This window comes from Anguilla rostrata, chromosome 8 (assembly GCF_018555375.3).
Source record: "Anguilla rostrata isolate EN2019 chromosome 8, ASM1855537v3, whole genome shotgun sequence".
Taxonomy (NCBI): Eukaryota; Metazoa; Chordata; class Actinopteri; order Anguilliformes; family Anguillidae; genus Anguilla; species Anguilla rostrata.
In genome coordinates this window covers 49,501,461-49,518,373 of record NC_057940.1, presented here as the reverse complement: position 1 = coordinate 49,518,373, position 16,913 = coordinate 49,501,461, and the positions used below count along the sequence as shown (strand labels likewise).

Sequence of the window (16,913 nt, the reverse complement as noted above, 5' to 3'; positions counted from 1 at the left end):
GGAAGTGCTATTACAGGGCATCCTGTTTCAGAAACCCTATCCTGCACTCCTACGCCAGGGTCAGGGGCTCCAGGGACCGGGGGTGGGGTGGGGGGGGAGTGATGCGTATACCCTGGGTAAGGGTCAGATTTGGGTTTTGGCTGTGGGTTTATGGGCCGGGCTGGGCTGCATCTTTGGGCTTCGCACCCTCGTCTGCGTCGTCCCCCCCCCGTGGAACCGGGTGGGGGGCGGGGTCAGCACTCCCCCCGCTCACTGCGCTCATCGATCGGCGTGCCAGCTGTGCTTCCGGAAGGCGCCAGGGCTGTGGGAGAGGAGAGAGAGAGAGAGAGGAAGAGAGAGGAGGGGAGAGAGAGAGAGGAGAGAGGAGAGAGGAGAGAGGAGGGGAGAGGAGGAGAGAGGAGGAGAGGAGAGGAGAGGAGTAGAGGAGGAGGGGAGGAGAAGGAGGAGAGAGAAAGGAGAGAGAGAGGAGGGGAGCGTAGAGGTGGCATGAGGCTAATTGAGAGATAGAAAAATGGAGAGGGGGTGGGGTGATTAAGTTACTCGTTTTTAAGGATGGAGAAGCCTTGCAGTCTTACCTCTCTCTGTCTCTGTGCAGTTCCCCCTCTCTTACGTTCTCTCTCTTTCTCTCGTTCTCTTTCTCTCTCCTTCTCTCTGTGAAGCCTGGATCCAATGGAAGCCAGCCTCTGTGTCTGAGTGAGCTTCCAGCACTGAGACGAGCACATTTATACTCTCTCTCTCTCTCTCCCTCCCTCCCTCCTCTCTCTCTCTCCCTACTCTCTCCTCTCCCTCCCTCCCTCCTCTCTCTCTCCCTCCCGCTCTTCTCTCTCTCTGTCGTTCAGCAGCTCTACCAGTCAGTCGTGTTTTTGCACCTCTACAGCTCCTGCTCGTTACCAGAAAAGGGGTTCAGATGAGCCCTTTCTACCGAACCCCCCCACCCCACCCCACCCCACCCCACCGCCTCGTCGGCATCACCTCCGTTTGAAGGGATTCTTCTGCTCTAGCTGCTGGAGGGAAGCAGGTTTGGGATGAGTCTGATTTCGGGGTCCAGGTAACCCAGCCCTGTGAACACCCCCCCCCCCCCCACCCCCACCCCAAAGAGTGCTCAGCAATGTCCACTTTTGAACTTACCGGCGGAGTTTTGATTTCGACGTAGCGTCCGGAAATAAAAGCGCAAAACAGACTGAAGGTTTTTTTTCTCTCTTGCCTCTGGACTGTAAAGTAACTGCTCCTTCTCCACATTATAGAAAAGTTTGTGTCTGAAATCCTTGGATTGTCCCATCCAGCGTTTGTTCTTCTGGTGGTTTGTTCTTTTTTTGGAGGGGGGGTGGGGGGCGGGGGGCTGAGGTTCCACGTCTACCAAAGCGTACGGATTCCTCGCCGCACCGCGAGTTGGAACTTTTGGAGGAAGACACCTTGCCCTTCGTCTCTTCCTGTTGTCTGCGCACCTGGCCTCCGACTTGGACCTGCTCCGGGTTCGGCCACAGAACCCCCGATCCCCTTCTCCCCGACCGCGCTGGGGTCATCCACTGTCTGCTTCTCCCGGTAGAACAATCCGGCAACCCAGCAACAGCAGGGAAGTCTCCTGCACCTCTCCAGACTTCAGCTGGACCCCCCCCACCCCCACCCCCCACACTGGCATGCAGGACACCTCTGTTTAAAGGTAATCAGATCTTTCCTTCTACTCTCCAGATTTTGGTAGTGTCACTAATGTCACCGTTGGCAAATGACAAAAGCCATTAATGTTAATTGAGCCGTTGATTTTAAACTGCTTTTTTTCAAATTGTATCCGCCCAGTGGAAATGGAGTCTAAATGTATTTGTTGTGAATGGGGGGGGGAAAGATTGACTATGAAAAAGTTCTATGGCGTTGAATTCGAGAGGCGCTCTGGGATTTTCTTTTTGTCTATCGCATGAGCGTTGCTTGTTTTCCTTTCCTCTTCGCAGCCTTAAAGTGGAAAGAAAGGCTGAATGTGAGGTACGGCTGAGAGAAAACCTCTTATGCGGTTCGACTGAATCAACCCCGGTTTCAAAGAGCGGCATACAGCTCCCTGGGGTTTAGAAAGACTGATTGCTTTGTTTCAGCAAAGGGAAACTGAGGGGGGCTGCGTGTCAGAGGAGGTTCTGCTTAAAACAAGCTCTAGCTCCTCGAAACAACTCCGCATTTCTGCTGATGGGCGATGGAGTCGTAAGTCAGCGTTCCTATGTCATCAGCGTCACTCAAAGATTCAAATTGTCAAGTTTCCATCAAGGTATTTCTACAATTCGTATCTTCTGTACAAGCTCCCCTTATGAGCCTGATGTGTTCAAACAGGTGCTCAAACAGGTACCTAGGTGTTGACATTTCTTCTTATTGCAGATTATTGAAAGATCAAAATCAAAGTAATATGCACAATTAGTGTGAGGTTTGTTTTTAAATTAAATAATTTCCATGTTTTATGAGGTCCATTGTAACATGTAATAATCTAATATACCACTTGACAATGTACATTACAAGGAACAAGAACAACGAAAAATGTTATTTTTCAATACTTTAATTGCATTCATTTTATTTACGTAAGGTCTAAAATTAAAATATACAAATATGATGTGTATAATGTGATTGTGTGTGCGTGTGTGTGTATGTGTGTGTTTTTTTTGGCCAAGTTTTTATGAACAGTGGTGAGTATTGCAACATCTCCCAGGGAACAAATGAACTAAGTTAATTTGGTTGAATTCACTTAGGAGAAAAGCACCGAGGCTTGTGGGTATTTTTTTAAGTCTCTTTCTGGCAAATTAAAAGCGTCAACTTGTTTCATTTCCTTCTCTATCTTTTTTATTCCGCACGGGAACTGACGGAGGTTCAGGTGTGAACGCTGTGAGGGAAAGCAGGAAGGAGTGAGTGTGATTTATTTTCTCTCACTGGGAATGTACCCATTAACACATCCCACCGAAAGCATATTCATTTAATGGAGTTCGTGATTTTTTTAATCCGGGTTTTTGAATCTGTGAACGATCTGATGCTTTGCCATTTGGCCATGGATCTCTCAGTTCAGGATGTCCATATGTCTGAATAATCCAGGCCAAAGCAGTATTCTGTTTTTCTTTGTGTTCAGTGCAGTTACTGAAAGGTACAAAAGAGAGAAAGGAGCGAATGATTTTACTCTTGCTAAATGACATTCACTAAGGACAAGTTTCATTGCAGTTATATTGAATCTATCCATATCATTTTCCTACATCAGGGGGTCCTCAGTCTTATCCAGAAAGGGCTGGTGTGGGTTTAGGCTTTTGTTTCAACCAAGCAGTAACACACCTGATTCTGATCAAGATCCTTAGCAAAGACTCCAGTGGTTGATAAGTTGAATCAGGTGTGGAACTGAAAAGCCCTGCCCCCTACACCGGCCCTTCTTTTTGGATAAGATTGAGCACCCCTGGCCTAAATCATCAAAAAACAAAACTCAAGATGCATACCTGCGCTTTACATGAACAGACGCACTTGGGTGTTCCACCTGCAAATGCACTTTACGGAGCTGAGTGTGAAAAACGTTGTTTTCTCAGACTGAATGACACAGGTGGCGGGTCTGGTGCCATTTTCGTTCGGTCGACCCCCGTACGACCCGCCATTACGGGTGACAGCCAGGCGAGGGGGCGAAGATTTTCATTCCGTTTCGCGTCTTTCTTTTCCTTTTCTCTTCACACGGGGTGGAACACGTGACAGCCTTCCGTCTCTCGCTGAGAAATGTTCTTGCCTCTTTTTTTTTTTCGTAAATGATTTCATGAGAGCCTGTTTTTTTGCAGGGTTGCCGTGGAGAGACCCTCCCGTTTACAGGTTAAAGGTCATGAGAAACTGCCCGGCGGGAATGAGCTGGCTGCGGAGGGGTCGCTCTGATGGGTTGCACTGATTTGTGTGTGTGTGTGTGTGTGTGTTTCAGCTCACCTAGATTACACTCGAACCCGAGTCGGGGGAGCGGCCGGAGGATGGGTCGCTCTCGTTGTTTGGGAACGGGGAGGCCGCCGCCGCCGGAGCTGCTGCTGCTGCTGGCGTTCCTGCTGAGCTGGTGGGCGGGGCTCGCGCCGGCCACGCCCCCCACCAGGGAGAAGCAGGAAGTGGTCCTGGCGGTCGTCCTGCCGCGCAACAACACGATGTACCCGTGGTCCTGGCCGCGCGTGGGGCCCGCGCTGCGCCGGGCGCTGGCCCGCATCAACGCCGACCCCGCCCTGCTGCCCGCGCACCGCCTGCGCTACGTCTTCGCCAACAGCGAGAACGAGGCGGGCATCTGCTCCGAGTCGGTGGCCCCGCTGGTGGCCGTCGACCTCAAGTTCTCCCACGACCCCTGGGCCTTCGTGGGGCCCGGCTGCGACTACGCCTCCTCCTCCGTGGGCCTCTTCACCACGCACTGGGGGCTGCCCATGGTGACGGCCGGCGCCCCCGCCGTCGGCTTCTCCGGCACGCACGTCTACGACTCCATCACCAACACGGGCCCCACGCACAAGAAGCTGGGCCAGTTCGCCGTGCACCTCCAGCGCCACTTCGGCTGGCGGGACCACGCCCTGCTGATGTTCTGCGACAACAAGGTGGACGACCGGCCGTGCTACTTCGCCACCGAGGGGCTGTACGAGGGGCTGATCCGCGAGAACATCACCACCGCCGACCTGGTGCTCAACGAGCAGGCCGGGCCCCTCCCCTTCGACACCTTCCTCCAGGACATCAAGCACAGCGGGCGCGGTGAGTCCCAGTGACATCACCGCTCTGGGGGGGGGGGACGGGGTGGTCGAGTTCTCTTCAGTCAAAATAGAATTCTGTTCATTTATTTGTTTATGTTGAGCATGTTCATAAAAACGTTTGTCACTCTTCGCTGAGCACTATACTTACTTAGCGAAGAGAAAAATCCAGAAGTTGGCGAGTGGCAGCTAGTAATTTTTTTGTTCCCAGAACAGAACTTTCCCAGCGTGCAGAAATTTCTTTTCTGGTTCTCTGGGGCATCTTTCGAATATATAAGTCGAAATTTTGCAGGCACATTATTCAGCTTATTGTCATTACAGTTCATTTTATTTTGGAAAGTTTTGGAAAGGTCATTGATATTAAATATATCAGGAAAGCTAGTAGTGTTCAACGAATGAGTAGTGATTTTAGTCAATTCATCCAGATAACTGAAATTTTGCCTTGAACCTTCTTTTAAATGTTGGCAAAACATATCATTGCTATGATAGATCGCAAGCTGTCCCAAAAAAATTCACAGACGTGTACACGCTTTCAAGTTCACTGTAAAACAGCAAAAAAAAAAAAACATCTCCAGCTGCTTTCAATAAATAACAGTGTGGTTAATACTTTTAGTCATTAAAGAAATATCTAATGAAAGAAATACAAACCCTGCACAAAGTGTTTGAAAGCTGATGCTTCCAAGTAAAAAAAGAAAAAATCTAAATAGGTATAATTTTTACATAGAAATAGAATGTATATATATATATATATATATATATATATGATTAGTTATCAAGGAAGGGCCTAGCATTTCAAACCATGAGAAATAAAAAACTGGAGAACACAGTTATTACAGACACTTGTGTGACTGGAGGTGAGAGTCCACACGCATAAAAAACCTTTGATTTGCTGTATATGACAACACTTTTTTTTCTTTCCACAATGCTTATGCAAACGTAAGATCGATATAGGATTGAGCTAATTGAATAATTGAGTGCAGAAGTTGAAACAAAACCCTGAAACGGATCGGCCCGTGTTCTGCGTTCCTCATCTACATTTACCCTGACAGCAGGAAAATGTCACACCTTGATGACCTGGAGCATTTTCAAACTGATCAGTTCCTCTTTTCCCAGAGCACGTGCTTGTTGTTTCGACAGGAAAATTTATTACTAACCATAAAAAAAAAATCCTAAGGTAAATAGTGGACGATTAAACACTTTAAACACTTAAATATTGAGGCGCCACTTAAGAAAGTCCTTAAATAACACTTCAGGCTTTTTTATGCAATGCACTAAACTTTAAAGGACACTTAAGAATAATTCTAAGGTAAAACGTAACTTAAGGTGTTGTATGCAGTTGGGTTCTCACTATACACTAGACTAGTGAGAACGCTCACCAACAATTCTGTGCTACCTCACCATAGTAAATATAGGAAATCTGCTGCATTAGCCAGCTAGCTGGCTAAAGTCAAGTATATTTCTGTTTACTCAAGAAGATAATTGACTAAAGCAAATTTGATCTGTGAAATAGTTGGCTTAATGCAACTTGACGCAAAACTATTTTTTACAACTCACTGCCTGTCTATGGTTATAAAATTCATATTAGTTCTATAGGGTTTTCTCTTTTGTGATATTTTACATTTCACTTTCACATAGTGAATGCGAGATAATGGCTTAATGTGTTGGTCTGAAGCAACCTGACAGAGAGAACTGCGCTATATTACGCTGGGCTGTGCTATTTAACACTACGCTACGCTACGCTACGCTGTGGAGGCTTTACTAATGCTAAATGGCTGATTGGGCACATTGTGCTTGACCGAACGGGCTGCTTCCTGTCACTGTTGAGAGATTGACGAGGAAATAATCATATAATTGTCCCTGTTGCCTTAGCAACAAAACATTCCGTTTTTTTTTTTTCCTCAAAAGGAGCCCTTGAATTCATGCATGGTACCCCCCCTAGTAATGTTGAGAGAATAGTGAGCTCAGCTAGACTGGTCTGGGCTGGTTTTACCTGCTTCTGTTCGGCCTAAAGAAAGGCTTAAGCGAATGAAATAGGCCTGAGGTGCAGTGAATATAAAGGCTCAGGCTTACGTGGTTGTTTTTGTAGAATGAGTTGAGCTACTCCCTGCCCCCCCACCCCACCCCACCCTCTTTCCAATCATTTTCACCTACCTTGCCCATCAATTTGAGCTCACACAGACACGAGGCTGAGGAAGATGCTTTGTGTGGAGCCTTTGCCTGTGGCTGCCTGATTGTAGGCACCTATTTGACCTATTTGGGGGGGCTGTCACTGGTGGGCAATTAAGTATGGTAATCCTGGCCAATTTTCCCTGGGTGAAGCTGCCGTTATTTATGTTATGGCCACATTTGGTGCGGGGACAGCGCCTTAATGGATGTCCGACAGTGGAGCCCATCCACACACGATCTGTAAATGGCCCCTTAACAGATATCGGACCGTGGGGCCCATCCACATTCTGGAGCAGTGCCTTAACAATAAGAGTCACCCAGATACTATGGGAACACAGATCTAATTAGTAACTGGAGAGGCCTGGTGAAAGCAGTGAGATGGGGCTGTAACGCTGGCCAGCGAGGCAAAAGTCTGGCAAACGGCCCAAGTTCTAGAATCATTTAGTACCCATTTTTAAAATTAGCTGCGTTGACGTATCGCTGGCTGAGCTCATCCGCGGAGCTAAGTTGCTTACACCTGCAATGCCTCACTGTAAATACTGGGAAAGGGAGGGAGAGAGAGGAAAGAGGGAGAGACTGAGATGTAGAGAAGTCGGGAAATGGGGGAGACAGAAGAGACAGTTATGGGGCAGGGGGGCGACTGCGGAGACGGTGAGAGGCTGAGAATTGCACATAAAGGGCAGGGATGGTTGTGGAGGTATCTTTGTGTGTGTGTGTGTGTGTGTGTGTGTGTGTGTGTTTGTATGTGTTTGTGTGCGTGTGTGCACATGTGTCTGTTTGTGTGCATGTGTGTATGGGTGTGCATTCGTGTGCGTGTGTGTTTGTGTGTGTGCATGTGTCCGTGTGTCTATGTGTGTGTTTGTGTGTGTGTGTGTGTGTGGGTGTGTGTGTTTGTGTACATGTGTGTATGGGTGTATGTTCATGTGCGTGTGTGTTTGTGTGTGTGTGCATTTGCGTGTGTGCATGTGTGTGATGTATGGGTGCCTTGGCGATGTGTTCGCTCTGTGGGAGTGTTAAAGGGAGATGAATCGCCGTAGCTGAAGAAAGTAGCTGTTGGAAAGACAGGGTGGGGGGGTGGGGGGTGGTGTTATGCCAAGTCCTCTCACTTTGGCTCATGTGATACTGGAACAGAAACTGAGTGTTTCTAAGAGTGCAGGGGGTTGGGGACATAGCTTGGCAATAGTGTGTGTATGTGTGTGTGTGCGTTTTGTTTGTTTGTGGATGGTGCTGGCAGGTGACCCCCTGCCCAAACCCTCTTCCCACAGAAATAATGAGGAAAACAGCCCCCTCACCCAACTCTGCTTTTCACTTACCTACAGGGAAGTGAGACCTCATCTAACAGGGAGTGAGACCTTATCTACAGGGGAGTAAGATCTTACCTACAGGAAGTAAGGCCTTACCTACAGGGGAGTAAGAGCTTACCCACTGGGGAGTAAGACCTTACCTACAGGAGTAAGCCTGCTACCGAAGGAGACCTTACTACAGGGAGTAAGAGTTACCACTGGAGTGAGACCTTACCTACCGGGGAGTGAGACCTTACCTACCGGGGAGTGAGACCTTACCTACAGGGGAGTAAGACCTTAGCTACCGGAGAGTGAGACCTTACCTACAGGGGAGTAAGAGTTTACTTATCGTGGAGTGAGACCTTACCTACAGGGGAGTAAGAGTTTACCTACCGTGGAGTGAGAGCTTAGCTACAGGGGGGTACAACCTTACCTACAGGGAAGTAAGACCTTACCTACAGGGGGGTACAACCTTACCTACAGGGAAGTAAGACCTTACCTACAGGGGAGTAAGACCTTACCTACAGGGGAGTGAGACCTTACCTACAGGGCAGTGACCTTGCACCTTCAGTCTTTCACTGTGCTGTTCAAAGATGTGGGAAGGGCATTAAATGGTAAATGGACTGCATTTATATAGCGGTTTTATCCAAAGCGCTTTACAATTAATGCCTCTCATTCACCCATTCACACACATACACTTACACACTAATGGTGAAAGGCTGCCATGCAAGGTACCAATCAGCTCATTGGGAGAAATTAGGGGTTCGGTGTCTTGCTCAGGGACACTTCGACATGCCCAGGGCAGGGGATCGAACCGGCAACCCTCCGACAGCCAGACAACCGGTCTTATCTCCTGAGCTATGTCGCCCCACGAACGCAGATTAGTCAGTGACTACCCCTGTGGTTCCAGTCCCCTTCGCCAGGCATCTACAGGCACTCTCCAGTAGCCTCATTCGCGCTCTATTGAGAGTGCACAGAGGAGCCAGCTGTGTTGTGTGTGCCGTTCCGGTGATGTGTAAGAGTGGGATGCAGTGGCTTCCGCTGGGGGAGGGTTCGCGTCCTTCAGCTTCCGCTTCGGACACTCTCCGAAGCGCGGGCGGTGTGACGGTGCGTGCTGGTTGTTGATCATGTGCGGTCTTTCGCTGACTGACTGGATCGGCCTGTGTGTGTGTGGTGTGTGTGTTGTGTGTGTGTGTGTGTGTGTGTGTTGTGTGTGTGTGTGTGTGTGTGTGTGTGTGTGTGTGTGTGTGTGTGTGTGTGTGTGTGTGTTGGTTGTGTGTGTGTGTTTGTGGGTGTTTGTGTGTGTGTGTGTGTGTGTGTGTGTGTGTGTGTGTGTTTGTGGCGGGGGTGGGGGGTGGTGGGTGGGTGGTATTACAGCTGCAGCAAAACAAAAGAAAACAAAACAAATAAAACATTAAAAGCCGGATGGAGCCTTGCATTGTGGGATGCCCGATGAGACTTCCATCTCATCGTCATTTAAATCTGGAGCCCTCGTCTTAAGTAAATACGACAAAGATGCAAACGAACTGCTCCTCGCTTGAGATATGAAGTTACAAGCAATATGTGCCGTGGGAAACGCGTGTCTGTGTATTTGCGTGTGTGTGTGTGTCCGTGCGTGCGTACACGCGTGTGTGTATGTTTGAGGTCCGCAATCGATAGGCCGGTGACAAATCAGAACACAGTGTTACTCCTCGAAATGAAACGTACATTTCAGTCAATGTCCTACTCCCCCCAATAAGCAACACTAAGCCTCACTACTGAACCTCATGCAGTGTCACCCCCCCCCCCCCCCCATTTATTTCGGTGATCCAGCTCAGAGATCCTCTTTTATCCTCTTGAGACTCTGTAGGTTCTTGATATTAAGACCCGAGACTCGTGTCCCTTTCAAAGGACAAAAAAGAATTGCTGTACCCCGGAAGGATAATGGTCGGTGAGAAAGGTGCCTGCTTTACAGTGAGTAGCTTTCAGTACATCTGCTGGAATGAGACCGGTCAAGATGCCCTGGTTATTTAAGATAAGATAAGATAAGATAAGATAAGATAATCCTTTATAAGTCCAACAGCGGGGAAATTTGCAGTGTTTCAGCAGCAAAGGGGATAGTGCAATAGCAAGGAGAGTGCAGTATTGTAAATAAGCATTGTACCTTACTGAACCTGTGTTCAGCAGTTGTCTATGACCATGAAATGCACTTTTTGTACGTCGCTTTGGATAAAAGCGTCTGCCAAGTAAATGTAATGTAATGTAATGTAATGAGAGTAAAAAATATAATAGATATAATATATACAGACAATATACCAACAATATACAAACAATGCAGTTTGGTACACTTTATATTGCACGAGTGGATTGCACTTTGGATTTCCAGACAATTGAAAAGTGGAAATTGCTTGAGCTGAAAACGGATGTGGTAGGGGTCCTGATGCTTGTTTCCTTACCAGGGATGCCTGCCCTATCAGATTCCATTATTATTTCCTGTAGAACGTAGCTCATCTGGAATTCCATTCTAGAATTTTCTAGAATTTTTTTTGTAACTGCACAGGATCTGTCGTTACAAGTTGTTCATCAATCTTTCATATCTCTGGGCCGTCGGTTTTGCGACTGAGTTTGCAGGCTGAGGCTATCAGATGGGGGTGGGCAGCAAAAGAAAAGAAAACAAAAAAATCTTGTGGGGGGGTGGGAATGACTGGGGCTTGAACTTTGCTTTAGGGCATTCCCTTGTGTGTTGGCACCATTGTAGAGACACTCTAGCGGCTGTTTGTAGGTTTTTATGTTCCGTGTGCTGGGAAAGCTGGAGTGTGCAGAGTGGAAAATGATGAGAACGTCGTCAGGCCGAAACCAACCGTTGAGATTACGGTTTGTTTTGTTTAGATTCGGTCCCAAAGACCTCCCCCGCGTCCTTAGCGTGAACATGGGAAACATAGCTCACGCGTCACGACCATTTCCAACGCGAAATAATTCTGAGTGAAATAAATGAAAGAGGATTTCTGCGTTCGAGGTTAACCCGGCCGAGGAATGAAAGCAAGCGGTGATTATTTCAGTCGTTTCGCTGTTTCTGAGTGAATAGGCTCTGACTGCTAGAACAAAAGGAGGGCTGTCTGCAACAGACCTCAGCGCCAGGCCTCCCTATTATTCTGCCATTTGTCAATATCCATCCTGCAGATGGGGAAGGTTTCACGGACTGGGACTTGCTCTAGTAAGCACTGCTGGGGAGGGGAAACAAGAGTCCGTTACCATGGTGACAATTAGCACCAAAGATGACGCGGGCAAATTTAAGAAAATAGTCATTCATTAAGAAAGTGTCATTCATAACAAATAAAAGGGAGCTGCAGATTTGAGAGGCCACGCGTGATTGCAGAAGTGAGCATCCTGCTTGCACCGAGCTGGAAAGGAACTCCGGAAACGGATCATTTCAGCAAATGGTTGCATGCCACTATTAGTTTTGGATTAATTAACACTGAAGTGGACTGGTGGAAGCCGACTGGTGCCCAGCTTTTGTAAGCAGGCTGCTTGGGCACTGGTTGACCAGTAGGAGTCACTAGTGAAGGATGAGACATGGCCAACATAGTCAGTTGAGTCCTTCCTTTACTGAGTGATGTAATCCCCTCCAATTTTTATCATTCTGCCATTTATTATAATCTTTGGTCTCATCCGGTAAGTTTTGGAAATTTAAGTTTTATTTCTTCAAGAGATGTGCTTTGCATGCTGTGAATGGTCCAGATTTGGTTTGACTGATGGTCTGATTACAAACCTGCTGATTATGTGTTGCCAAATGCGGCTAAAATGCATAGTTTACAACTCATTCATCTAATTCAGAGGCCATACATAAAACAATATCCTAATTTCTCCTATTTTCTGATAGACCAAGAATCCAACCATAATTGATGATATCATGTAATTGCAAAACACCCCCATTAGATATCCCTAAATATAATTTTCAATCCTGAAGAATAATGAGTCAGTTACCAGGTGGCACAGATCCAAACCAAACAAGTTTTTTTCATTTACAAGCAAAATTAGTGCAATGACAGCCCGCTTCAGCAGAGTATCCAAGTCCGTCTGTCAGCCAGCACCAGTTGGTGTGGCTTGGCATGAGAAATCTTTGGTTACACATCACTAATCGAGACAGCCAAATACTGTGTTCGCCATATTGGTTTATCTCATCTGGAGAAGAGCTTGAGTCTTACTGCCAGTGGGCTGAGGGCAGGCCTTTGGAAACAGATGGAGGCTCTGTAAAGTACAGACTCTATAAAGCACAAATAAAAGATGACATAATGCCTTGCAGAACAAGGGAGACTGGAGCGAATGAACTGAAGAGAAGATGAGGGAGGGGTTTGGGGGAGGAGAATAAGTGAAGGTCACGGAGGCGGTCATGGTTACTGCCTTCCCTCTCTCCTTTGCCCTTGCCCATTCATCCAAATGAGAGGCAAACACAACAGGCAATAAAATAAGTCAAGCGGCACAATCATTTAATCAGACTGCATGCTGGGAAATGAAGTCCGCAAGCCTCCCCCTCTGTGGACTCTGTCCAAATCGGGCATGCCCCCGTCTGTTAATCCAAACAAGGGGGAAACCCAACAGAGGGGAAAATCAACATTTTTTTAAAAAAGTCAAGCAGCAAAAACTTTTGACCAGAATGCATGCTGGGAAATGATCCTCCGCCCTGTAGACTTCATTTCCCAACAGCCCCGGTGAGGAGGAAGGTGCTTGCCTGCGGAGCTTCCTCCTGGTACATTCAGTGACCTCTTCTTGGGGACTCGCTCGCACAGGGGAACTGTGTTTTTTAATAAACCCCCTAAATCCTGGAATCCAATAAATAAATATGCCTCCTGAACAGCAGGAAAGAAAGATGGGGGAGGAATCGGCGCCTCTGTGACTCCCGTGGCCAGAGTGACGCAGTGTGTCAGCAGTTTCCAGTGTTGCTCTTAGCTAAAGATCACATACATGTGGCGCAGGGAGGAATGCCGTACCCTCCGTCAGGCTAAAATATTTAAGAACCCGTCTTGAAAGATGCATTACATTGACCACTCATAAACACACCCACCGCCCCCACCACCCCAGCCTCTCCCCCCCCAAACTTGAATGCAATCTTGTGAGAGCACAATCCTTGGCACAATGGGTCATGTCTACAAGGAGATTTTTGTGTGTGTGTGCGTGTGTGTGCGTGTGTGTGCCTGTGTGTGCGTGTGTGTGCGTGTGTGCGTGTGTGTGCCTGTGTGTACTGAAACCCTTGGCATAATGGGACATGTTTTTGCGCACGTGTGTGTGTGTGTGTGTTTGTATGCTTCCAGGTAGTCCAGCTGGTAATGGTGGTGGGGTGTTGGTGGTGGCGGCGTTGGGTTAGTCCCGCACGTCACTATGGAGACCACATTTACGCCGCACACACCGCTGTGGAGGCCTGGCGCTGCAGGTCTCTCCTGTCTGCGGGGTCGTTCAGTAACCCTGCTGAATCAGAGCTGCAAGTGTGGGTGTTGGGGTCTCCTGTCTGCGGGGTCGTTCAGTAACCCTGCTGAATCAGAGCTGGAGGTGTGGGTGTTGGGGGGGCGATGCAGCTGTAGACAAGCAATAACATGCACATCCAGTAATCTGCGCTGGTGCTGGGTACACCGCATGACAAATCAAAAAGCGAAAAAAAAAACCAGTCCGCACACGGTGCAGTGCGGCGGTGTCTGTGGATATCGGCTCCTGCCAGGCACCGCACCACCAGATTCCACAAATTATTTTACCTCCTCGGTTCAGGAAGTGAGCTCATCGGTGAAATCGGGTGGTCTAGTGTGTGGTTGGAGGAAATACCAGCAGACACTGTGGCCCACTGGTCGTGGGGTTGAGTGGCCCTGGTACAGTGCTCCTAAAGTGCTTTATGGCGCGGGAACCACACCACGCGTTTGGACCGAATAGGCCTTCGCCTGGCGTCAGAGGGCCGACCGGCTCGAGATCAGCTTTGTCGTCGGGGCGCGTGGAGGTAATCCCAAAAAAAAGGAAGCTGCCCCATCGAACAAAACCAAGAAATCGAGAACCTACCACTCCAAGCGCCACACAAAATGTGCATATGTACGTAACCACCCCCCCCCCCTTCCCCGCACAAAATAAAAAAAACGAAATGAAGAAATAAAACAGCATTAGCGTTTTACTTCCCTGCTCCAAAAGGGCAGGCTCATACTTTGAGTTTTTTTTCTCGGCTGATTCCTCATAGCTGCAGTCGTCTCGATCAGCATCTGGAAGGAATTCAGATCCCCACTTAATTACCCTCGGAGGCAAATCACCGGCAGCGCAGAAGGGATGGCGGGGCAGGGGGCGGGCGTTGCCATGGGAGAGAGAGAGAGAGCGGTGGAGCCGGCGAGCCGCGGCGCTTTCGTGCTGCGGAAAGAGAGAAGGTGTCGCGGCGGGAATGGCGGCGGATGGTTTGTTAGGCGCTGGGGAAAAACAAGATGCTTCTGCACGTCTGATTGCACCGAGCTGAGACGCAGACGGGGGGGGGGGGGGGGGGCTGGGGGGGACGCTGGAGCACTGCAGCCGGGACAGGGGCAGGGAGGCCTGCCCACGCCATGTGATTTACGACATTAATTTAATTCCAAAGGCAGCCCCGGAGATAAGCCGCCCAGAATCGCTCGGCCGATCTTTTCCGCTGCTGCGCGCACGCGAGCCCTGGGACAGACGACGCGTCCGTCTGTCGCGCGGGGCCGGGAGAGACCGGCGGTGCGCGGGAACCAATGCTGGCAGACCTGACCTCTCACCCTTGACCCTTGACCCCCCAGCCTCCTCCTGGTTTTCCCCACTGTACCATCCCCAGCAGCTCGGGACCAAGGTCCCCTCTTAACGGATCAGGCCCAGTCGTAAATGTTGCCGCAACGTAAATCGCCCGTAGATTTTCGGAGGAAGCAGGTTTAAGCACAACTTCTCCGTGCTGCTCAGCTATGCTTTTAAAATGTCTTCAAAATGAACAATTAATCATTTTTATAGATAATTACTTCGTGTTATTCTTCCTCCACTGAAGAATCAGGGAATTTGTTTCATGGCTCTCATTAATGGGTCCAACAAAAACAACAACAAAAAACACCACTAAATTCTAATTACCTCCACATTGCAGGTATTTAGCAGACACAACTTTTGCTTTGTTGCTTAGTGTTTGGTTATACAGTTGGTCAAGTAGACAATGGCAGTGTCATACCAGGGAATCCAACATGCAACCTTCTGGTTACAAGCCCAGATACCTGACCAGCACGCTACACTGCACCCGGGTTTTGCTGCGCTTCCATAGATTCTCCAGATTGTGTTCAGAATTTTCCCTTTTTGAGTTCCCCCAACCTCTTTTACTTGCTGCCCAGTGGGAAATGTAGGATTGCAAGAGAGAAATGACATATAAAATGAATAGTGCCCTGCTGGTGCCCCGCATCCATTAATCACAAACATTTTATGTGGAAAACTTCTAATCAAACTGCCAAGAGGCAGCGCTGACCTCGGAGTCAGAATGCCGTCCAGTCCTCCCCATTCCGGAATCCCTCTATCCCGGCATTCCTTCCGGATCTCATTACGGAATCTCGTCTGAGAGAGAGAATCTCGTCTGAGCGCAACAAAGATGTTAGATATCTAGTTTTCGGGAAACAGACCTTGAGAAACAGACACTATCATTTGTGTGACCATAGGAATGTGTTTGTTTTCTCTCTGCCACTCTCCCCGCTTTCCTCTAGACAAACGTGACTGGAATTGGGGCAGTTAAGTCAACTGTACAGACCTGGGGTGTCCTGGAGAGCTTTCTCTTCTTGGAAAGTTTTATGACTTTATTACCTCCCGGAAGAGACACAGGACATGATACTGGGGGTCACAGACCCAGACATGTTGCACAAGGATCCATATCCCCTTTTGAGTTTGAATGCAAACCTGGGACATTTAATTGAAATCACTGATTGAAAATCGTAATGTCTGTACAGATAAATGGTTGCTGAGGCCTGCTAACTGAAGTGTACATGTTTTGGAGCAATTACAGTTTCAGGCGGAAACCAAGGCGGTGCTATTTGGTTTTGTTGCATGGAAAATACTTTGTCTGATGGTGAAGATTGCAACTGGTGGGATTTAACCAATGTTTGTCTAAAGATATCAAGTAAACTTCGATATTTTTGTTTTAGCTGAGCTACATCACCTCCAAACATATTCATGTTTGGTCTCATTATAAAGACCATAAGAAATCTTTTGATAATAATATCATAGTGCTTAGGCCTGCTTCCAACAACATAAGGCCGCTTTAATACATAAAATTGCTAGTCTTCAAATTAGGGAGTCCACATCTGCAACCACCACCACACTGCACACCTCACCAAATCAGCGCAGGCATGTTTTCCCCTTCTCTCTGGACCATCCCTTCCCTAATAGAACAACTTAAAAATGCAGACGACTTTCCTTTCGCTAGTCAGTCAGAGTCAGGAGGAAGAACGTAGTTCTCGGGGGGCTTAATATCAGCCAGTAACATCTCCTGTGGTGGCCATTTTGGAGTGGATATCTATCTGCTGCCCTTTGCACCTGAACCTGGTGTTGTGCATTGTTTGGTGCGAGTAGGATCTGACGTTTCTGTCTTACGGCTCACCTAGCATTTTGGCATTTTCAGCCCTGGCTTTTTTGAATATTCAGCAGTCTTTTGGTTTTTTATTTTTGATCTTGGTTTACTGGGGTCTGTTTCGGAGAACAGGCTAGATTAGATGTTGCATGGTTCTTGTAGCTTGAAGGTTCAGGAAACTGAAATCTGTGAACTCTTTGCTGACGTGTTGTTTTAATACTT

General features: G+C 48.1%; 1 protein-coding gene across 2 annotated transcripts in view; it reads left to right on the top strand.

Annotated features, from left to right (window-relative positions):
* Window positions 1–474: 474 nt before the first annotated feature.
* The window catches only part of LOC135260244 (atrial natriuretic peptide receptor 1-like), a 28,205-nt gene continuing 11,766 nt past the window's right edge, over window positions 475–16,913 (top strand). Inside the window, exons 1-2 of one of the 2 annotated variants that reach the window (XM_064345483.1) lie at window positions 475–1,660; window positions 3,908–4,701. In XM_064345483.1, the coding sequence (XP_064201553.1) occupies window positions 3,954–4,701 (748 nt within the window). In that variant the 5' untranslated portion in view covers window positions 475–1,660; window positions 3,908–3,953. Of the gene's footprint in view, window positions 1,661–1,846; window positions 2,249–3,907; window positions 4,702–16,913 lie in introns of those variants that run through there. The other variant, XM_064345484.1, reaches the window with a different exon arrangement.